The sequence below is a fragment of the Crotalus tigris genome, unplaced genomic scaffold (assembly GCF_016545835.1).
Source record: "Crotalus tigris isolate CLP2741 ecotype Arizona unplaced genomic scaffold, ASM1654583v1 scf7180000018308.1980950, whole genome shotgun sequence".
In the NCBI taxonomy this organism is placed as follows: domain Eukaryota; kingdom Metazoa; phylum Chordata; class Lepidosauria; order Squamata; family Viperidae; genus Crotalus; species Crotalus tigris.
In genome coordinates this window covers 697,216-721,321 of record NW_024096936.1, presented here as the reverse complement: position 1 = coordinate 721,321, position 24,106 = coordinate 697,216, and the positions used below count along the sequence as shown (strand labels likewise).

Sequence of the window (24,106 nt, the reverse complement as noted above, 5' to 3'; positions counted from 1 at the left end):
GAAAAGAGGGCTCTTTGTGTAATTGCTTTTCCATGTTAGGGAAAGCAATGTGACTACTTAGATGAAGAATGACAGAAAAAGTATGCAAAAAGCATAATCATATTTATAAATGACTTAAAAGGTGATTCAAATCTCATTTTTTTTTTTCAAATTGGCAGCCAAGTGGAAAAGGACCACGCCTGCCTGAAGTATATTGTGTCATCAGCCGCCTGGGTTGCTTTGACTTATTTTCCAAGGTAAGCTGGTCTTTCAGCATTCTCTTTGTTTAGCTGCTTACAGAAAACTTTTGTTCAAGAATGAACATTCTTTCCTTGATGGGTGATAACAGTATCTTGGGATGATTTTGCTGGATCATTTATGTGGTTTTATCAAGGAGTGCTTTATTATTTCTGTATCTGAAATACATGCCTTGATGCTTTTTTGTTTCCTAAAGTTACTTCGGTTGAGTTGCAGTTCTGGTACATAAATGTGAAATGATGGGGTGGTATAATACTAACCCATTATTTGTTTATTACCAGAAGATTTAATCGTTGCACAGGACATGGTTGTAGGCTAACTGCGTATTTGCAAGCTTGCAGGCTTATAGAACTATAGGGTTACAGTTTATACTACCTGAAATAATGTACCAGAAGAAACAATTGCATGCACACTGATTTGGAATTTACCAAGTCCTATGTAGTAATTTCTCCCCTACCCTATGCTACAGATTGCTAACTAGGGATCAAATGTTGAAACAAAACTGTGGAAGCTCAGTTAATCTGATGCTTTGTGGATGTTTTGACCTTAATAACCATGGTTCCTTATAGGTTAAAAATTTTAGGTGAAAGATCCTGGGGAAGGCTAGGATATATAAAAAAATCCCAAGATCTTGTTATCTTATGTTTCTAAAGAGATAGTTTTACCTCTCTCCTCATAGCATATGAACAAAAGCAGTTTTTGTGTATTCTTAGCATGGAGCACAAGAATGAGATTTAAGCTTAAAAATGTGTGCCATATACCAGAAGAGCTATGTTTCTCCTTGAATACTTTAAACCCCTTTCAAATTGATTAAGCGTAGTGCATTAATGACTGAAACTCAGTAGGCTGAAGAAGTACGCAAATTCTTACCCATTTGTATAGTATATGCCTTGCTTAGTGATGGTCTTTCTAAATAATCATGCTAGTAATTGTTTAGATGACTAGATGGATAATGTGTAAAATCTGTAATCTCTATAAAGGTAACCCTATCCAGATGGAGTTGCAAAGACTTACAGACCAAGTTTTGAAGCTAAGTCTAGCTAAGTCTCTGTTGTTTTCCCTGATCACCTGGTCTGCTTGGGCTGAGTAGCTGCAGCAGCCTTTCAAGATTATTAATCTTTTTGTCTCCAGTTTTAAAAACATGTTCATCTTCTTCTAATACAACTTCCTTTAATTTACATTCAAAATATAAATATATATTCAGAATATAATATACATTTTCATAGATTTTCAAGATATATCTGATATTATATCTCTTACATATTTTCAGGAAAAATCCAGCCTGATCAGGATATATTTAACGTCTTTCCAGGCATAACCATAAAAAGCTTGTTATATACATTCAGCAAAAAGATAGACCAGTGTGTGCCTGTGAATGAATTGGATCATTCTTTTATTTGTAAAGCAAAGAGATAAAAGTATTTTGCCACAAAGACCTCATTGTATCTCATTCATTACTTGGATTAATGGTTTCATCAGATTGCTTTAAAAATCTTATAATGAAAAAAAAACTATTCCTGAGGAGTTATTCAATTCTAAATTGCTTTTTTTAAAATTCAAGTAATCAATCATCTCGTAAACTCTTTACTGGTATACCATGCTGTGAATAAAGAATGAAGAACTATTAGAAATTAAATTAGTTTGAAAAAAGTTCTTTAACTCATATTAGCAGTTCAATTTATTATCTTCTTCCAATAATAATAAGACTAGCCTCCTTTTTTTGAGCCAGAGGTTCCTCTGTGCAGTCTTATGATCATTGTTTTATGATCTGCATAAAGGCTTATTATAAGTTTACTTTTATAATTACCTAATATATGCGTATTCTTAAGATTTTCAAATGGAACTATAGATATATTGTTTCTTTAAAAGATATTTATATCTCCATGTTTTTGAGAGAGAAAGTAGTGACATAGTCTAGAACAGGGGTGTCAAATTGCCGGCCCATGGGCCGGACGCGTCACAAGGAAATTGTGCCCACCCCATTGCCAGCAATGCGGGAAAAGTTCCGATATGTCGCGCGATGTCACATGATGTCGCGAGTTTGACATGTCTGGTCTAAAACGTTTTGGGGAAGTTTATTAGATTTCCTTTTGTATAAATCATATTTAACAAGATTTGGGAAAACTCTATTAATATGTGCAAGAATCAAAATGTCTTCCTTTTAAATTTCAAGAAGACATTCAAAATGTTTTTCATAAACTTTAGTTTTGATATCATTTGGTGCCTAAACTGAAGCAGTTTGCAATTGTTAATTGTACAATTTGCTTTTGCAATTTGCAGTTGCAATATTAACATTTTCCCTACATCATGTTGAATTTTTTTTAAGTTCCACAATAGACTTCTGATGTATACCATTTTTTCTGTTCACCAGAGACCAATATTTTTTTATCTAAATATTATTGCTTTGGTAATTATTGCTTTGATTTCAATAACAGTAAAGATTATTTTATGTGTAGAACTAATGTCATGTTCTAATCTGACATTATCCTAGACATTCTTTTTGATTTTACACATCTTTTATAAATCTTTCTTTCCCCTTTCACTTCTTTCCACTTCCCTTTTTTCTTGGTTGTGCTTTTAGTTATCTGTCAAAATAAAATTAAATAAAATGATTTTTTAAAAAGAGCAAAGTGACATTGGTGAAACCATTCGTTTTACGTGTCCAGTTTTTAACTAATTCATATTGATCAGGCTGCAGTTAGTAGCAATATGGTGAGACTTGAATTGACAAACAAGTTTAAAATAAACTAGTATTTTCTGAGTTTGGAATAGATTCATTCCACTCCTACAGGCAACATAAATTATTTAGTCATATGACTCAAGAATTGTCCATCAAAATGCTACTGTATATTGTGATTCGTGATAGTATGAATATTTTGAGTGCTAGAAACATCTTTTCCATATTGATGTCACAGGGAATGGCTGTCTTATGTACATTTTTTCTGAGGAGAGCAGCTCTTTTTGTGGAATATTTCACAGTCCTAGAATTGCGTGAAATTCTAAATTGTCAATTGGACTGAAATAAGCACTGCCTAGGATTTGCACACCTAGGACTTTGCCTATTGACTAGTACGTCGTGGTCAGAGTGTGGAAAAAGAGAATGAAATATCTGAGAGAGGACAAGCAGGACTGAAGTGCATAAAGAGAAAGAAGATTACAGACAGAGGAGGAGTAAACCTTGATCCCTCTTGATTCCAGTACTATTCATTTTTAATGTTATAAATAGCAGACAACTTCGTATAAATCGAACCCAAGGGAATAGAATCTTACATAGAAACGAAAAAGTGAGTTCCCGTTCCCTTTATATAGTACACAAGTGTTTGCTACTGTTTTACTTTTTCCTGCTTCTGATTTGATTGTAATGAATCAGATCCTGGATGAAGTTGAAAGAAGGAGAGGAATTTCTGCTGCTCTGGTTTATCCATTTATGAGGAGCTTGATGGAGTCACCTTTCCCTGCACCTGGAAAGACAATCAAAGTCAAAACCTTCCTGCCTGGAGCTGGAAATGAGGTAAAAAAATATATATTGTGAAATAAAGCCTAGCAAACATTCATTCTCCAAAATAGTATAACTAAGAAGAATGAAAGTAGATTATTAAAAGATACCACAACTATAGGGATTGCATGCTTTGTGGCTGTTCTTTAATAGTTCCCATTTATACAGATTTTTATTCACCAGTATATAATGTCTAGATGTCTCTTTTTTATGAATTTGAATCTGTATTTAATTAGTGGCTGTATTCTTCAAGTTTTCTTGATATTAACTGAAAAAAATAAAAATACTGACAGAGTTTGTACGAAGGTTGGCAAGCTAGCAATCAGTCTCAGTGCTTTCTCATATGGCTGATCTCTGGCTGTTACATCAGGAGCAACACATAATCACAGACAAGTTCATTTTAAAGAGCTAACAGTGTTTCCTCTATTTGGTCATTAAAACATCACAAAGTCACTAAATCCAGAGATGTATAAAAGTTCTGTTAGAAACAAAGCTAATCATGCAAAAGATAATATTTTAATTATCAGTTAGCTTTTGTGTGTGTTAATGTATCATATTAGATGAATGATGCAATGAACCCTTGTTTTATTCTCTGTATTCTCATCAACTGCATAAGCCAATACCTGCCATCAAGTTTGTGCTGAGAGTGTTTTAGGTGGAAGAACTCAGAAATACAGAACGATAGGATGTAAAAGTCAGTAGGGACCTTGGAGATCATGTTGTCTGATATTCCCAGCAAAGGAGTCTGTTAGCATCCCCAAACAAATTATCATTTAGCCTTGGTCTGAACACATTGGATAAAAGAGAATCCACTATCTCCTAAAGCAGTGGTTCTCAACCTTTCTAATGCTGCGACTCCATAATACAGTTCCCCATGTTGTGGTGACCCCCAACCACTTATACATCACTGGGTGCCAGGGGTGTGGCCAAAGAAAAGGGGGGAAAAATGGCGGACAGCCTTGTTTGGCGACCCCCGTGAAATGGCTGTTCGACCCCAAATGGGGTCCCGACCCACAGGTTGAGAACCACTGTCCTAAAGCAACTGGCTCCATTGTTGAACAGCTCTAGCCATTATGAAATTTTCTTGATGTCAAACTGATACAAGCTTCCTTGTAATCTGAAGATATTGTTTCTTGTTCCTTGAACAACACTAAAAGAGTCTGTGCCTTCAGTCCTTTAGATACTAAAAGAAGGTATCGTGTCTCCCATATTCTTTTCTTCTCCAGACTGAACATATGCAATATCTTCAATGGTTCCTCATATTTTTTTATTCCAAGTATATTTGAGATATATATATCTCAAACTTCTTAACTGCCCTTCTCCCTCATAGAGGAGTGCTGGGCAGCATAAGTCCCTTATTATCTTAGTTGCTTACTTTCCTTTGAACATGTTCCAGTTTGTCAATGTTCTTCCTAAAAACTTGGTGCCTAGACTGCAATATTCAATGTGGTCTGACCAACAGAATAGTCACTAATTCCAATAATTTCATAAAGAGGATTTTTTTTAAAAAAAAAAGTTGACGTTCTTCTACTTATTGGCTCATATTCCTTGTGATCCATTAGGGCACTTACATGGGTTTTTTTTTTTTTTTTTTTTTTTGCATGTACTGCTGTCCAGTATTGGTTCACCCCACAATCCTATACCAGTCCTTTGATTATTATTTTTTTTACCAAAATGTAGAAATTTGTATTTGTCCTTTTTGAAATACATCTTTCTGGCTTCTGCCCATTGTCCTAGTTTGCCAAGATATTCCTCTAATGCTACCCTCTGCTGAATTTACTAACCCCTATTTTGTGACCTTTGTATATCTGATCATAATATTTTGTAACTCTTCATCCAAGTCTTATGTACCCTACTAATGCTTTTGAGAAATGTTTTTTTTTTTTTTACTGTTATAGAATAATTGAGAATAAGATCGGGCTGTGGCCAACATTTAAAATCAAGCTAATTTGAGTGTCAATTGTGATTGTGGAATACATTCAGGTGATAGAGCTTCGCCGACCAATGGATTCTCGGCTGGAACATGTGGACTTTGAGTGCCTTTTCAAGTGTCTGAGTATACGGCAGATCATCAGAATCTTTGCTTCACTCCTGTTGGAGCGACGAGTAATCTTTGTAGCAGACAAACTCAGGTGAGCCATTCAAGAACTCCATGGGTGTCAATAGAAATTTCAATAGAAAATTGTTAGTGATTCAAAAAGATTAAAGGAATAATATATTACCTTGCATAATATTCCTTACAATCATGTCTCTCTTCATTTAAAAAAAATATAGATACCTTTCTGCTAATTACTTGTCAGCAGTAATATATGCAAAATTTTGCTTCAATCCTGAGAGAATACCAAGATATTTTCGTATAAAGCAGAAGCAGATAGCTTCAGAAAATAGAATATTCATCTTCCTCCTTTTTCTTTTTCCTTTTAAAAATTGATGCATGTGTTGTATCTTAGTAAAACAGAAGATGCAAAGTAGTAAGAAAAAAGGAAATAGACAACACTTCTCTCCAGAGCAGAACATTGCTGTCATATCAAAGAGGTTGGCCTATTAAAGGGTATATGGTTTTTTTATTCCACTCCTAAATCTTAGAATATTGTATTTCTGGATTTCAGTAGCAAGCCCCCTAATCTGAAAGGTCTAGTTTCTTGTCACTTTTCATGACAAAGCCAAAAAAGATAGGCTAAAACTCCTAAAAATATTTTTTTTGAAAAAGCGCAAACCACCTGCATGCTATCACCATGTCACCAGCCCTCAAGCCAGCTAAGAAATTGTGTACTGCTAGGCTAAATGAATGCTTTCTGCATAATAATATTTCATATCCTATCTCAAAGTACTTCCCTATAAGACACAAAATAACAAAAGAATAGGACAGAGGGAACTGATGCCAGGTATGCTTGTACAGGGCCAGTGAGTTTTTCACAATCACATACAGCTTGTCTTTGACTTATAACCACAATTGAGACTAGAATTTTCATTGCTAAATGAGGCGGTTCTCAAGTGAATCACACTTCATTTTATGGCCTTTTTTGCCATGGTTATTAAGTGAACCCTCCTGGTTGTTAAGTGATTTTCATGGTCGTCAAATGAATCTGCCTTCTCCCATTGGCTTTGCTAGCCACAAACAGTGATCATGTGACCTTGGGGATGCTGTGACAGTTGTAAGTGAGTGGACCAGTCACCCTTGTGTTCAGTACCGTTGTAACTTTGAACCATTGCTAAATGATGGTTGTAGGTTGAGGACTGCCTGTTTGACATTGTACTCAGAAATATAATATCTTGGATGAAAAAGTATATTTTACTAAGTATTGCAATCCCTGTCCTGGAAGAAATGATCTTTCCTATAGCTTATGACCTAAAGCAGGGGCAGGCAACCTCGGCTCTTTTATGACTCGTGGACTTCAACTCCCAGCCATGCTGGCTCAGGAATTCTGGGAGTTGAAGTCCACAAGTCATAAAAGAGCCAAATTTGCCTACCCCTGACCTAAAGTATAGGCCAGGGGTGGGGAACCCTGGCTCGTTTATGACTTGTGGACTTCAACTCCCAGAATTCCTGAGCCATCCATTCTGGGATTCTGGGAGTTGAAGTTCACAAGTTGAAGTTCACAAGTCATAAAAGAGCCAGGGTTCCACACCCCTGGTGTAAGCTGTTGATGTAGGTTGACCTTTTATGATTGAATGCTCACCAGCACATTTCTTTGCATAGAAGAAAGATCCTTTGGAAGCCAGCCCAGAAATTCAAGCTAAACTAAACCTAAACTAAACCAAACCCAAACCTGTGAGCTTAACTGCACGTTAACTCCATGAGAGAAATACTTTATCTTTACCATCACTGAATATTAATGCATTTTTATATTCCTTTAAAAATTTCTGTCAAAGATTTTAGCAAATTGTCCTGAAGTGCTGAAAGAATAATAGTAGTAATATTTACTGAGGTGACTGAACTCACAAACTTACATTGGTATGATTCATTTTATGGCCAAGCGGTCAATGTTTGTCTTCTGTTATCATGATGGTGTCTGTTTGCTTTTCAAGTATATCATGGTTGGTTCTCTGATGAAGCTTTAATGCATGGCTGAGCACACACTTTGCTGCATAAATAGGATCCAGGTTCAATTAACATTGCCAGGTTAGGCTGTGAAATTGTTATCTAAAACCATTGGAGTCTATTTATCAGTTAATGCAGATAACAGTGTTAGTGAGTGGATATTGCACAGATTCAGTAGTAATTAAGCCCCCACGCTGGTAAATTATATTACTGATTCATACCTGTCCAAGCTGGGCTTTGCTCTTTTCTTTGGCTGCCCAGTAATTGTAGTGCTGCGTATTGTGTTATGTATTATTATATTTGACATTACAGTATCTTTGTAATAATGAAAATAGCTTATGGAACTCACTGGAGTATTGTAGAAGAATTTCTTCTAGGTGGTGACAAGACAAAATAATTGTAACTTCAGACAGCCAAAAATATTTTACAGCAAAACCTAAAATTCTCATCAAGTATCATAGGATTTTTTTTATTATTTTGTTAAATCCTTTATCCACAATGCCCTACAAGATAAATCCTTAAGCATGACTCATGTCTTTTTGACATGAGGTTTATATTGGCTTGCATTCATGGGAAAAAATACTTGGTAGAAGGATGAATAGTTAAAAAGTTATTCTTTACATTGTAACCATAGTTAAAACAGTTTTGTACAAGTAGATATCTGATAATTGGCTGATGTGATGTGGAAAGTATGCAATTCCTTCTCATTTTGTGCTCCCAACTTCAGCTTTATCATTCAAAACTTGTTTGTGTTCTGCATTTTGTCAGAAAGGTCATTTGCCACAATCATGTCAACATATAATTAAACTGGGACCACTTTGGCCTGCTGTGCAGACTTATATTTTGATCAAAGCCTTTTGCTGCATATACAAGTTGGAGCAATTTCTTAAAAAATTCAGAAGTAGGGGGGAAAAATTAACTCACTACAGAGACTGGTTACAAGACACTTTATTTGGGAGTAAATTACACTGTATGCCATGGGATAATTCTGAGAAGATAATATAGGATTGTACAATATTTTTTTTTGGGTTGTTTCAGTGTTGTGTATTACCTCAGGACTTTGGCCCAAACTCTATATCCACACCAAGCACCAAGATAATGATAATGAGCTTTTGCCTGGGGGAGGGGGAGAAATGTGCTATTCACGTTCTTCCCAATTCCAAAATAAGACTCCATTACAAATATATATGCAAGGTTTGCATAGTTTCGTATCTACCAAAATAGATGTAGCACACTACTTATGGATGTCAGCTCATTAGTGGCACAATAAGTACTGCTAAAAGATTGGACTCATTAAGAACATTTCAAACCATGGTTCCAAATCTCTGGACTGATATTGGACTAATTAGCAAGTTGTATTTGTGGGCTAATAAACGACATTATGGGCAATTGCATGTGAACCAGAGCAAAGCATGGTCTGCATCAAATTTTTGCATTGTGGTCTGTAAATAACCTTTAATACTGCAAAATAGCTTTTGTTTATTTATCAAATTTCTGGACTGCCCATCTCACCAAAGTGACTCTAGGCAATTTACCAATAACATCATAAAATAATATAAAAATGTGACTAGAAAGCACAGTTAAGAACAAAGTTAAAAAACAAGATTAAAGTTTACAAGTTAAATAGTTAGTAAGGCAAAAGGAGCGCCCATCAAGCCACCAACCATCGGCAGGGTTGCATAATCCTCTTTGACTCTCTCATGCTAAATGCATATTTAAGGCGTAAAAATAAATAAAAATACTTTTTTAATGCATAAAATGCACATCGAGTCTTCCGACCCTGTTTCTTTTTTGTGTCTGAAACTTTTATCTTTTAAATGTTTCTGAGGGTTGCATGTAAAAGTCACTTTTTTGTGCAAGCTGCTCCTGATTTGTGCCTTTACTTTGTTGACTTTGAATGTAACTATTGTTCCAAGGTGCATCTGTAATTCGGAAACTTTTCTCACGGTCACAACTATTCACTTTGTATTTTTTCTACTGGCAATTTTATTTCATGCATAGAGAGCAACAGTGACTCATGTTCTTATTTTGATATTTCTGAGAGGAAGAAATGTTGCAATGAGCTATGCATAGCATGTAATTTCTCCATTTTGATGAAGGGCAAAAAGATCCCATAGTTTCAATTTCCATGTCCTAGGGGAAATTAGATCAGCAGTATTTCTGTCTTCAGAACACCAACATACTTAGCTCTATGTTGCCTTCGGAGCACATTGGTATATCCTATAATTTCATTTGGAATCCCTCTTGGATTATAATCTTAAGAAAATTCTTCCTTATTGTGAAAGACCGTGCTTAAATGCTATTTGGGTCCTTGCTGGGATAACTAGAAAATCATTTGATTTTAACTATTATTCAAAATATATAATTGAAGCACGTCACATAGGCAGTAGAACTATAGGATTGGAGAGCTCATTCAGATGATTGAGTCAAATCTCCTGCTCAGTGCAGAAACCATCCAAATTAAAGAATCCGTTATGGATGGCTCCCCAGCTTCTGCTTAAATGTAGCCAGTGAAGGAGAGTTCACTATCCATCTGGGTAATTTATTCCACCTATGAACTACACTTCCTGTTATGCCTTTTCCCGTAATACTTGTCCAAAATTTGCACTCTAGTTAAATCTGTTATTTTCAATGTACCATTTGGGTTGATTGAGCCAACTTTCTTCTGTGTAATATTTTTTTTCAGTACTTGAAAAGGGCTATCGTATACCAAGCTTTTATATTCTCAAATAAATATCTTCAATCTTTTAATAAGATTTAATTTGTAATCCCCTCAATTCAGTCAATGTACCTTTTTCGTAAAATACTCAGAATGAGATGTAGTACTGGAGGCATAGTCTGACTAGTGCAGAATAAAAGGAAATTATTATTAACATGATTTAGAAACTTTTTCTATTGAAGTAGCCTGAAATTGTATTTGTTTTCTGTTTCTTTTTGCAACAAATCACATTCCTTACTTATTCTATTTATGCTTCATCACTGTTCTAAGAGTCTTTCACAAGTATTACTGTAATGCTAAACCAAATATCTTCCATTCTATATCAAAGTGCTTGAAAAAGTGATACCTTTTGAAATTTCCCCTGGGAAATGTATTCTGTTATTTGTGGTCCATTTCTCCACTTTGTTTTGAATTTTATTTCTGTCTTGGCTACTCCACCTAATTTTGTGACATTTTCGTAAGCATTTTCTTCACTTTATAATACAAATCATTAGTAAAAGTAATGAAGAATACAGATCTAGATCTGAAAATGGAATCTTACTCACTTTCTTGCTCTAGTTTCATAAAGAACAATTGATGAGCCCTCTTTGAATATGATTTTGGGGCTTGCTGTGAGTGTACTTAGTTTTTGTACCATCAAGCCCAATCTTAACTGGCTTGCTGATCAGAATGCTAGGGAGCACTTAGTGAAAAGTCCACATATATTATGTCTGCAGCATAATGTTGTTTTGTTTTTAACTTTTCACAAAGTTGCAGTGGCACATTGACTTTCCCTGCAGTATTCTTTAGATATTTTCCTAGGTAGTGTTTTTAGTAGGACGTTATGTATGATTAAACTCAGATCATGTTTTTCTTGCAACTGTTGATGATATTCTGACCAAGAATCCAACTATGGTGCACACTGGTGTTTCAAGCTTCAAGAACATTTTGAGATTGTATGTACTCATTTGGCCAATTCTGAGATATAACCTTCTTTTATGTGGCACATCACCTCAACAAGCTATTGGAGAAATTAATACAGATTAATGAGGACCTATCATCATTTTCACTTGTAGTTCCTGTACTATAAAATTATGCTTCTTTGTAATATTTGTCCCCATTCAAAAGATGAATATTTTCTAAAATCATTTTTATGTATTAACATGTTTGATTTTTCAAGGGTTTAGTGCTACTTCTTCCCTTTTTTACCTAAGAAACTGTATTGGCAATTCAGTTCTTCATCTACAGCAGTGGTTCTCAACCTGTGGGTCGGGACCCCATTTGGGGTCGAACGACCATTTCACGGGGGTCGCCAAACAAGGCTGTCTGCCATTTTTTCCCCTTTTCTTTGGCCACGCCCCTGGCACCCGGTGATGTATAAATGGTTGGAGGTCACCACAACATGGGGAACTGTATGATGGGGTTGCGGCATTAGAAAGGTTGAGAACCACTGATCTACAGGTAGTCCTCAACTCACAACCACAATTGAGACCAGAATTCCTGTTGCTAAGCGAGGCATTTGTTAAGTGAGTCATGCCCAATTTTACAACTTATTTTTGCTAAGTTACAGTCATTAAGTGAATCACTTTAGTTGTTAAGTGAATCACACAGTTATTAAGGGGAATCCAGCTTCCTCCATTGACTTTGCTTGTTAGAAGCCAGCTGGGAAGGTTGCAAATGTGACCCAGGGACTCTCCAACCGTCATAAGTGTAAACTAGTTGCCAAGTGCCTAAATTGTGATTACGTAACCATGGGGATGCTGCTTGAGGAAATCACTTTTTCCAGTGCAGTTGTTACAGTCACTAAACAAATGATTGCAAGTTGCAGACCACCTTTACTTATCCCTTTTGCTTTTTTGGAACAATGAGCAAAGGCTGTCAATTCATCTGTAATATCTGCAGATATAGTTTTGGGGCAGATGACAACTCTATGGGTAGAAGAGGTAGGTCAGGATTTTTTTTCCTGAATGGGGAATCCACATAAAGACCTATAACAGCCGTGTCCAATTTGGTGCCTTCCATGGGTCTTGGGAATAGAATCCCAAGAATTTCCAGCTTGACTGGAGGGTGAGATTATTATCTATCCTTGACTTAGTATAAGACACAAAGCTCCACTGAAGGCTGACTTTTGGATATATATCTAAAGTTGAAACAATTCAAATTTGTAAGGAGCCATTTAGAAATCTATTCTGATTGTTTGAATCAAGCCAACCTGTTTTTTTCTTTTTTTAATCACAGCAAAGTCAAATAGAGTATCTGATAATGACATTTATTGTAGCAAATGAACTTTCATGGCTCCTTTCTCATCTTTGGAAGCCTCTGTCATTTCAAATCCAGTAAAGTTTAAATGCCTGATTTTACTACATTTTAGTACAATATATTCTTGTTGTTACTATTGCTGTAGCAGTTAAAATCAAATATAACTGACTAGTTATTACTTCCCCCAGTTTCTCAGTGAGGAGATCTCAGGAGAAGAGGCCTAAGCGTGGGAACTGCACATGAGAGAGGAGAGTGTATGTGTGTGTATGATTTCATCTTAGTCCTGCTTTCTCGAAAAGTGCAAGTTAGAAAAGGAAGTTTTATAGAAACTAGAGGAATGTTTGTGTTCTCATTTTTAGATTAATTTGGCTCTCATTTTAGCTTCATTTATTTTTTTGAGTTGATCAGCTATGCTGTCATTAAAAGTAAGTTAAAGAATTATGCTTGAAAATCTCAAGTATGCCCTATTTTTCTTTTCTGAATCAGAGCATTGTTTGCTTTTTCAGGGTGGGAAAAAAACTTTATATTCTATTGAGCAAGATAAAAGTCAAGGCCAAAGCCTCACATGCTAGATAACACTTCTGAAAGGGAAATGTTTGATAAGGAGGCTGCATTAATCATGATTGCCAGCCGCCTTGACCCAGGGCCCTCTGTGGAACTGAATTCATTCCAAAGATGCTGGAATTCCATCTGTGAATGGGAAAACTCCTTGGTCTAAGATTGTCTCCTAAACACTTTAAAGTTCCCATGCCCATCAGGAATTGCAAGATCGGAAGAATCAAACAGATTGCACGTCAAACCGATTTTTTTTCCTGAATATATAGCAATACTATATTTATTGCACTAAGTATTTCTTCCAATCCAAAAGCATCAGAGTAAACACCAATCTTTGAAACAGAAGGAATTTCACACAAAAAGAAAGCTCCTGAACTAAGAAGCTGTCCCCAAGAATGAGCTGTTAAGTGGCAATTCTACATTACCCATACAGGTAGTCCTTGACCTACGACTATTCCTCAGAAGTCCTCAGATGTCTAGCTGTCCCAGCACCCCTGTGGTCGTATGATTCAGTTAACAGTGGCAACTAGGACTGCAGGGATTGCCGTCACTAAGCAATGTGATTATGCTTTATGACCACAGTGCTTAGTGATGGACGTTCAGGTCCTTATTGCCATAATATGTGGAGAACTACCTATAAATGGGATAAGGAGAGGAGTATGTGATATTTGTTTTAACTTCAATTTTGAAATAGGAAACTGAGGTATAAATATAGTCAACATAATTTTAAACTATCACCACACACCAAAAACATTTTTAAAAGAGAATAAGTTAACTATTACATGGAATACAATATTAGCAAAGCCAAATTATAAATGAAGAAGAGAATTTGTAAAGTGAAGAAACATGCCAGCTAAATATCTTCCTAAATATTTTTTTTTTCAAGAGATGTTGAAGTGCCTGGAAGAAGTATTAGCTGATATTCCAAAGCAGAGTGCCCTTAATTCTGGACTGTTGGAGACCACTTACATGTTTTCTTTCCAACTGTGCCTACTTAGAGTGGAAGAGACATCTAGTGCTACTTTTTCAGTAACAACTAGTGCTACTTTTTCAGTAACTGTGTGAAAAGCTGGTCTTTTTACCCAGGATAACAGCTTAATCTCTGATTGCTAAGACAACTATTTTCCCCAAGTTAGTTCATACTCATTTTCACACACAGATATGTTACAGCCTAGATATGTGCAAAAGAGAGTAGTATTGGCACGTCTATATTTAATATGCATAGGGTTGTTTTGTTGCCAAATTCCTAAAATCTCTGCAGAGCACTGTAATTTCTAAAAATCAGCTTTTTACCAGCAGTGGCTTTCTGCCTCATCTTCTGCCCTCCCAGTTGTTACGTTTATTGAATTGCCACAGGGTTTATACGGCTTCCAGATAGATGACTGCTATTGCTACTAAAAACATTTTCTCTGGACAGAAAAATGATGGAAGAGATAGGAAAAACTGATGATTACAAAAGGAGAACATAGCTATCTAAATCCCTTATAACATTCCATGAATAAGACATAAGAGATTGTGCAATGACCATTTAATTTGGGAAATATCCCAAATTTCTGGTTCCTTGGCACCCTAGTGGCCTGAGGCGCTTCCATATGGAGAGCTTCAAATGCTAGCAGTTAAAGGCCTTATGCCTCTGTTGCAGCTTACTCTTCCATATTGTCTCTTGAAAGGAAAAAAAAGAAAAGAAACCATGGCCAACACAGCAGTGATGGCTTCAACAGGCAGGAAAACTGTTGCATGTTCAGCTGGTAGCACACTTGATGGTTTTTTAATGTTCGGAAACCAACCTACAAGCTCGGAGAACAAACCTTCACCCTCACACTTGATGGGTCTACACAAGCACAAATTATTGTTAGAGAAGTCAGGTTACTATAAAAAAAGAAAGTGTTCTCAGAATGCTCAGACAACAGATCCCAAATCTTCCGCTGGTATCCCATCTGTACTGGGCAAATAGTTTTGTGTCTTCTTGTGTAGTCTTTAGAAATATTTTTGCTCAAAGAGGCAGCAAAAAGATTCCAAACAGAGGTTTGATGCCATCTAGGGTCACCTTATGGTCTTGCATATCAGTAAATGGATCACTTATTACAGGACAGCATTTCAACTAATAAAAGTTCTGAAGTTAGTATGTGTGTGAGTGCTTTCACACTAGACACAAGTATTGTGTACACATTTGTGCACACACCCACATACCCACAACTCCTTGTTAATAAAATCCAGTTTAAAGAAATCCTAATTGTGATTCAAACATTTGCTCACTACCACTAATTTGGGACATTTTGTCAACTACAGTTTGATATTTTTGTTGGAATCCATTGTTAACCAGACTGTGGGGGCACATACAATAAAAGTTCTTTCCATTTTCTTTTCTTCCTTAAAAGCTAATTGGAGGGGGGGGAAAGACTTTTGCCTTGCAGAATATGAAAGTACTAAGGAGATGTCCTAGTTAAAAGCGTAGGTTCTGGAAAGGCACAAAAGCATTTCTGAATTTGTGGTTGTTTGAAGTGCCTTTTTTTGGAAAATGCTCTACAAATAAACTTTTCTTCTTCTATCTCTGGTAAATAGAGGAATTAAAAAAAACCAAATGCTGTCGAGGAAAACTGTATTTGGTCTAGGTGGAGACTTTTATTATTTTGGTCTCCAGGCCAGACAGACTCATAGACAAGTTGCCCTTTTAGATGAAGTGTGACAAATGTAAGCAGTGATAGATGATGCATGAACAATAGTTGAAAGTTAAAGGAAGAGCAATTGCCAGACATTGTCAGAAAGATATCAGTAGCCAGACTATTAGCAACAGAGTTGCCATACTCTGCTTTAAAGTAGAAAAGATTAGCTATTAAAGTGCAAAAGTCCATTGTAAGCTGCCCAGTGTTGCTCTGGAGAGCGAAATAGTTCCTTGACATTATCCATGGTATGCTGGTATTTAATCTGAAGTTAAAATCCATAATCATTAGCTGTATCATTCTTTTTTTAAAAAAGTTTTTATTGATTTTTTAATACAATTCGAAAGTACCTATTCCACAAACGTGTTGTCTGAGTATATCATTCACGAATACAAATTTAATTCCTAATCCCTTATTCTTTTCTCCAGCCATTGATAAAATAAGTCCAAAGTTTGAAAATATCCTGTTTCTTTTTCTTTCAGCCTCAGAGTAAGTCTGTCCATTTCTGCACAAACTAGTATTTTTTAAATTATTTCTTCCTTTGATGGTATTTCATTTAATCTTTTTTTTTAATTTGATAAATTTTAATCGGTGTTCTTATTGTACGTTACTTATCTAGTATGCAGTGCTTATAAATGTCATGGAGAAGAGAAACACAGAATAGTCTTTCTTGAGTTTTATTAAGAAAAAAGGTGGAAGATGGCACATAACAATATCATTTCATTTCTCCTCAGCACCCTCTCCAGTTGTTCTCATGCTGTAGTGGCTTTACTGTACCCCTTCTCATGGCAACATACCTTCATTCCCGTCCTCCCTTCTTCCATGATTGACATTGTCTGCTGCCCAACTCCATTTTTGGTTGGATTGTTGTCAAGCTCACTGCCCAAATTAAAGGAGCTACCTGTAGAAGAGGTAAGAATGGATTTAATAGCTCATACTCAAACAGAAGTTTTCAATATATTCAACAGATTTTTTTTATTAAAAGCTTTATATATTGGTCATTAGTTAGATTTCTTTGGTGGCTCTTTTCAAAGGCAAACTCTGGGGTTACTTGGGCTGAGGGATTACTGATCCCAAATCTACTGAAGATGTTTCAAGGATGAAAATAAGTATGCTAGCATCTACGTCTCTGGAGATCCATTTGTCTCCTTTAATGAACTTTAGAAATTTTCTGAGAACTTTTCTTTGAAGGAGGCCTTTTGATGATTTTCAATACTTTGTAAATATACTATTTGGCCATCTGATTCTGACAATGTTTTTGGTTAATTTTTCTCATGAAGACAATTGTTTGAGATTGCTTTGTTCACCACCCAGAAGCTTACCATAAAATAAATATATTTGGAAGAAGAAAGGGGACATTATGCCAGTGAAGATCTTGGGTGAAAGTTTTTGAACTATGTCAACTTGTCTTTCAAAAATCTTTGAAAAAGCCTATATTTTGATTAGCTCTAATTTGGAATTAAAGCTCGTTGGAAGGTAGCTGTGTTTATACATTTTCTAGTTTTCCACTTGCAATCTTTAACATTTAATTCAAATATATTGCAAAATACAGAGTTAAAAACAATATAGTGGAGAACTAAAATACTTCTCTTTCATATATGGGCAGTTTCTTCTAAGGACTTGGGAGAGAAGCAATGAAACTATACTGAGTGTGCAAAAATATAATTATTATAGTATTGTGCTTGGGAAATAAAATAGCAGTGGAAGCTGTTATATTTCCAAACACACCGTGTTTTTTACAGCAGTAGCAAGCAATGCACCCTTATCTGACACATTCAGAATATGATCTAAAGTATGGTGCTAACATTACTCCTTTTCTGAAATGAATTCTGAGTTGATTCTCCTTTCCTGTTCTTTCATCCACTATGAAATAATCTGAGCATAAGAACTGATTTCCTGATATATAAAGTCAGTAAACATGAAAGCAAATGAAAAGAGACTGAAATGTGAGAAGTAGCTATCAGTGTGAAAAATCAGGATTAACAACAACCAGATATATCTGATATTATTTTATACTGTAGTATCATAAAAAACGGGGGATAAATGTCTTGATAGGATTGATTCTTAGTCAGTGTTATCTAACATCTCTGTGAGGTAGCTTTTGTATTTTAACCTTCTGTTTTCAAATGTATAACATTACTGTCATTGACAAGCTTTTTCCCAAATAAAAAATGTAGCTTTCTTTATTATTAGATTTAGTGGAGTGCCTTAAAGTCTTTGGTAATGTTTGTTAGGAGAAGCTGCATGAGGCAGCTATGTTTCTTTTTCCCCTTCCACATCATCCTGAGGGAAAGCCTGTCATTTTGTCTGGCCCATCTGAGAGCTTCATATATATGCTCCTTGACTCAGATACTTCCCTTCTGTTCTTCTCAGATATGAATAGGTTCCAGATTCAATGGTTTCTGTTTCAAAGTTAGGACATTAATACCACCATGTTGTTTACACATACAGTGAATTGAAAAATATAGAGATTACTATGAAGTGCTCCATTTCTTGATCACTGTGTGTCCTTTTTGGACATACGTTCTCTGCTAAAATGTAAGCTTCCTCCTGAAAGTAATACTAATAGTGTTTGGGATAACACTGCACTATAGTGGCTGTTTTTAAGCTTTAAGCTTTAATTTTTGTTCAAGGCATTCCATTTGACTTAGTAATCAGACACACATGAATGTGCAGATACTGTACACTGTGCAGCCCACAAGATTAGGCTGCTTCTGCTTTAAATTCTTTGGAGTCATAAGGTATTAAGTAGAAGTTTTGTTCATTGATCAAGACTCAGTAGCAACAAAATGCTTCCAATCATCAAAAGATTTTTGTGTCAATTCTTGTAGGCTTTGATGGTGAACCTTGGGTCCGATCGTTTCATCAGACAGGTACTGTTATATTATTTGTATTTGTATTTTATTTTGTATTTATTTGTACTGAAGAGCCTCACAACTTAAAAAAATAGATTTGTAGGATTCATTGTGAATGTCCTCCTATCCAGCTGAGAATGAGAAAATGTGGATGGAGGGCTCTATATGGGCTCAGTAATTTCCACTGAAAAATGCAAAATCTGTAAATCTTGTCTTTTAATTTCCTTAATCAGCACACAAGAATTCTATAGCAGTGTTTGCTTGTACTTAGCTGCACTGCAGTCATAATCAGGGAAGACATTGTGCAGTGCACAATAGTGGGGGCATGAGATTGTCCTGTTTTTTGCAACATACGCTATGTATTACCATTCCTCTGCACTTAAAACCACAACACATTGTCTTGGCTACTGCCATGAAAATACTTCAGATGAGATAAATTAATCTGAAGCAATTAAAGCTTGTATTTAAGCATGAACAGAGACTGCAGAACTTTATCAAGTGCAGGACAAAGCATAGAAGATGATACGTTGTACAGATTTAAGGCCATAAGTTCTAGTGTCATAAGACTAACCAGAAAGTGTGTGTGTGTACACAGAGAGAGAAATTACCTTGAAGAAGTGATCACAACACTTTTATAGATGGACTTGGAGAAGTTTAGGGTGCTCTTTTGTTTTTTTAAAACTGCCCCCAAAAGGAGACAGTATTGGTGATTCCTATTATATATAGTTTTAAGGACCAAAATTAAAGACTTACCTAAAAATCTGACCCCGTTAATTCATGAATCACCATACCAAATCAATTCCCTTGGAGGCCAATATAATATTGCTACAAAACAGTTGTGCCTTCCTTAAGAGTTCCTACAGTATTCATCCTTTCTGGGGGAAAAAAAAAAAGCTCCATGAGGCAACTTGTTCTCCCATTCTTCCTCTGCCTAGACGTCATTGTAAGGATGAAAAGATTTGCACTTGATGAGATGATTGTAGTAGACCTGGAAGGGATGAAATTTTAGGAATTATGGAATAGCTATCACCTCCAAATAGTACATTTTATGAATTCCCGTTTGCAAGAACATAAATCTTAAAATGCATTGTATTCTTGAAGTATGTACACGCTTTTAGTATTTATTTTGCAATACATTTGATTCTGAAAATGTTTGAGAGTAGATGAATATAAAAGGAAGAATGAAATCTTAGCAGTCTCTTCCCTCCCCTTCAGATGGATGATGAAGACACACTTTTGCCTCGGAAATTGCAAGCAGCTCTGGAGCAGGCCCTAGAGAGGAAAAATGATCTGATAAACCAAGATTCAGACAGTGAATCAGATGAGGGTAAGACAGTTTTGGAAGAAATCCTGTTTACAGCAGGGTCTTTGTGGAAGAGAGAATAATGTGTCCTTAGACACTAAGAGAGAAACAAAGATAGCTGTATTTAAACTGACCACCTTATTACAAATCTTTATTTTTTCATAATTAAAAAGACACTTCTGTAGCAAACAGTTTGTTGGATAATTTAATGGTTGTTCCCATTATGTTTCAAAATACAGATTACTAATCATTGGTTGAATAGGAAATCCAAGCCCAGGCATTCTGAAAAATCATTTCCATGACTGTTTTTTGGCTCACTTACTCTGTTATAAGAATTTAATTACAAGATTGGATGTTGTACTAGTCCCCGAGGAAGCAAAAGATCAACTGTGCTTAGTTCAAATAAGTTGGCGTTGTTGATGCAAACAAACTTTCCTAGCAAAACAAAATTATTTATCCTGTGTCACATATCAGAAATGTTTTAAGTGGGGATAATATTAAAAAATATGTTTCCTGTATTTCTTAGCCTCTGAATGACTACATCTTTTAACTTTGTAGAATTTGTCACTGTGATTTTTTTCATGAATATGTTTCATGGATCATTTACAGAATAAATCCTTGCAGGACTGAACCCTAATATTTTAGCCAAAATGTGAATCAGTGTCTGCACTTATAATGGGATTTATGAACAATTGTATGTGTGTTGGAATATGTGTCATTACTTATAAAAAAAAATTGATTGAAATTACATACTTGCATCAGACCTCATGAGGAAAGTATAAAATTGCATTGTTTATTCAATGATGTCATGACATATTTCATCACTTCCAACATTTTTCAGGCTTGTTTAGATTGCTAAAATCTTATAATTTTTTTAAATAAAATATTTTTTTCTTTTTATTGCTAAGTACAAACGGAATAATTTTGTTATGAAGTATCCTTTGTGAGAAGGAGTTTCTCAAAAAGAGATAAATACTTGAGTTAACTTTGTTGTCCCTTCTCACTGTTAAAATATTTAGCGCCCAAGTATCTTTAGCTGAAGAGTACCAAGAATGGAAGACAAAGAGGCTGTGAGGAACAGATTAGGAAACCACAATATTTAGGTATATACAAGCATAGTAAAAGTTATTCAGATAATGCAGCTTCTTATATTTTAATCATAAGGATTAATTTAGTCCGTAAAAGCAAATATATTTACTTTCAGTTGGGCAGGGAAACAGATAATTTTGAATGTAATCCAGCATTTTACTATGTGGTTGCAGGGAAGGGATTCTGCTGGTTCATCCCTACTAGAGCTCCTCTCTGAGCCAGATGGGTGGTTCAAAAATGTGAAAAATAATAAATTCAGGGAATCTTGAAGTCAGGCTTCTTCTGCTTTGGCACACCCTTCCTCTTAGCCACCTGCAAGTCGATCTTTTGACTGATTGTGAATTTGGGGGGGGGGTGTCAAATGACTATGGCTGAATGTTTGTACATCCATTTGTATTAATTGCTTGTGTTCTGTATGAATTGCTCTTTGTAAACAAATAGTGCAAATAAATAATTCCCACTTTTTCTTGCAGAATGCAATACCTTAAATGGGTTAGTATCGGAGGTCTTCATCCGTTTCTTTGTAGAGACTATTGGACACTATTCCCTTTTCCTAACCCAAAATGAAAAGGCTGAGCGAGTGTTCCAGAGGGAGGCTTTTCGCAAATCCGTTGCTTCAAAGAGCATCCGTCGTTTTTTAGAAGTTTTTATGGAATCTCAGATGTTTGCCGGCTTTATTCAAGACAGAGAACTGAGAAAATGTAGGGCAAAAGGTAAGACCGGTTTTATTAGCTGCAGATTAGCCTTTTTTCATCTCAGACTGCTAGGGAGCCATGGAGCAAAGTATTTGGCACATGCAACTGCTTCACCCATATGCACACTCTACCAGATGGCTATTTCTGAACAACATAGAGATATATAACCTGAAGCCCTTATAAATAGAAGAGCACGGACACAGACATCTGTGAGAGGGATCTCGGAGTCCTAGTGGACAATCACTTAGATATGAACTCCACTGAAGATGTTACCTAGTCTGGTAACGAAACGTTCAGAAACCAATCCACAGGCTCGGAGAACAAACCTTCATCCTCATAGAGATATAAATTTTATCCTACCTTAAGGGTTTTTGTATTTAGATAAAATGTGTATACATTTTAAGTATTTTTAGTACATACATGTATTCAGCGAAACCATAATATACTTTATTTTGGATTAGGTTTCATTTATAACATATCAACATTTACTAATAAGCAATGTAAAGTAAATCATGACTTACTGTGTTGGGTGCATTTAGTTTTGTAGGCTTTATGCAGATGCAAGAAGGGGATTAATTCTTAGAAATGTTATCTTTTCTGAATTACTTAGAAAAATACTGTGCTACTTCCAGTTGTATAAAAGTAGGCTTAAGGTCAAGTGACAGGACTTCCTGCTACTCTCTTCTCCACCATACATATTTACACTGCTTGTTTTTTTAACTATCTGTTCACCTGCCATCCATTCATCCAATCTCTAGCCTGCCCAATTCCAAAAAACAACATTGAGTGGCTTCACAAAAAACAAAGTAAAGCCCAGCTCTAAATTTAAAAAATGTAATTGCCCCAAGAGAACAATTGAATAAATAAAACCTTATCAATTTGACAGAAGATATGGGGTGGAGTTGGGGAATAAACCTTCCATTGCCAGAATTAAACATTTGGATACAATGTTTTTTTTTAAGTATCTGTTACAGATTTAGAAAGGAATCGTATTGCATATTTTTCTGTACTTAATGCGTGTGATTGAGAAACTTGTACAACTATTTTGCTGCATTGCTGTGAGCAAGCTAATGGAACTAATCGAAGAATATGGTTGGCAGATAGGTTTGGGAATGAAAGACTAGATCAAGAGTTCCCAAACTCTTTGGGTCATGTACCCCTTCATGAAATTTCAAACTGTTCATTGACAACCAAACATTTATTAAATAATTTACTAAGCACTACTTTAAGTAATAGTACTACAGTACAAATAATATTAGGAACAACAGTGACTCCTTAGATAGCCCCATTGACCCTTTAGGGTCAATATCAATCACTTTGGGGAACAGTGTATTAAATCATTGTAAATTAAAAAGGAGCACAAAACATGGCAAATAAGATATAGGGGATAATATAATTTTCTTTGACTTTTAAACAACTGCACTGTCTGATGTTTGCACTTGACATTGTTCTACCGGTATGGCTTTGTGTACCCAGAACCAGGTTTACTACAGCTAATGATCAAGGTTCCTTCTTATATGGCAATGCCACCTGTTGGCCTATGCAGTTACTAATCAGGCTTCAGAAAATTGAAGGGAGGCTTATGTTGTTCCTTCTGATTGGAAACAGTCTATCCAGATAAGAGAGGGAAACAAATAGGAAGATTTCTGATGCCTTATGGAAAGGTCACAATTGAGGCCCATTGTCTATATAAGATGATGAAGCTATGTAGGCTTCAAATATGCACACAATTTGTGCATCTTTCTCTCCCCCCCCCAGTCATTGAGACATTTTAGACAATCAGTGAAAAAGCATAATCTGAAAAATATAAGCACTTGTGTGTATTCCTATAATAATGTAGCTAGATTTCAGAGTCTCTAAGGGGAAGGTACTCTGTCTAATAAATAGGCTATTATAATTCCCTTATTCCCTCTGATACCCTCTCTGTTACAAAAGTCAGTTTGTAAGTATATTATAGCTGGCATTTCCCAGCCTGAGGGCAATGTTGCAAGAGACGATGGGACATGTAATCCATAACATCTGGAGGTATTAGATTGAGAAACACTGGACTACTGTAAATCCTGGGAGTGAGATGATGAAATGAAGGCAAAATTAATGTTTAATTAATTTTAGTGTGGGCTCTGTGCAGAAGAAATTGCGTTGCCTTCAAACTTCATATTAACTGGACATTGGCAAGACTTCTAAGGCAGCCAATTGTATTGCAGGTATTATGTTGAA

At 35.7% G+C, this 24,106-nt stretch overlaps 1 protein-coding gene across 4 annotated transcripts in view; it reads left to right on the top strand.

The window, feature by feature from the left end:
• Positions 1-24,106, top strand: part of DENND2B (DENN domain containing 2B) — a 155,423-nt gene that overhangs the window by 129,723 nt on the left and 1,594 nt on the right. For all 4 annotated transcript variants that reach the window (XM_039350205.1, XM_039350207.1, XM_039350208.1 and 1 more), the window contains 7 exons: positions 159-236; positions 3,608-3,748; positions 5,717-5,865; positions 16,682-16,859; positions 18,779-18,820; positions 20,018-20,129; positions 21,668-21,907. In XM_039350205.1, coding sequence (XP_039206139.1) covers positions 159-236; positions 3,608-3,748; positions 5,717-5,865; positions 16,682-16,859; positions 18,779-18,820; positions 20,018-20,129; positions 21,668-21,907 — 940 coding nt within the window. The remainder of the gene's footprint in view (positions 1-158; positions 237-3,607; positions 3,749-5,716; positions 5,866-16,681; positions 16,860-18,778; positions 18,821-20,017; positions 20,130-21,667; positions 21,908-24,106) is intronic.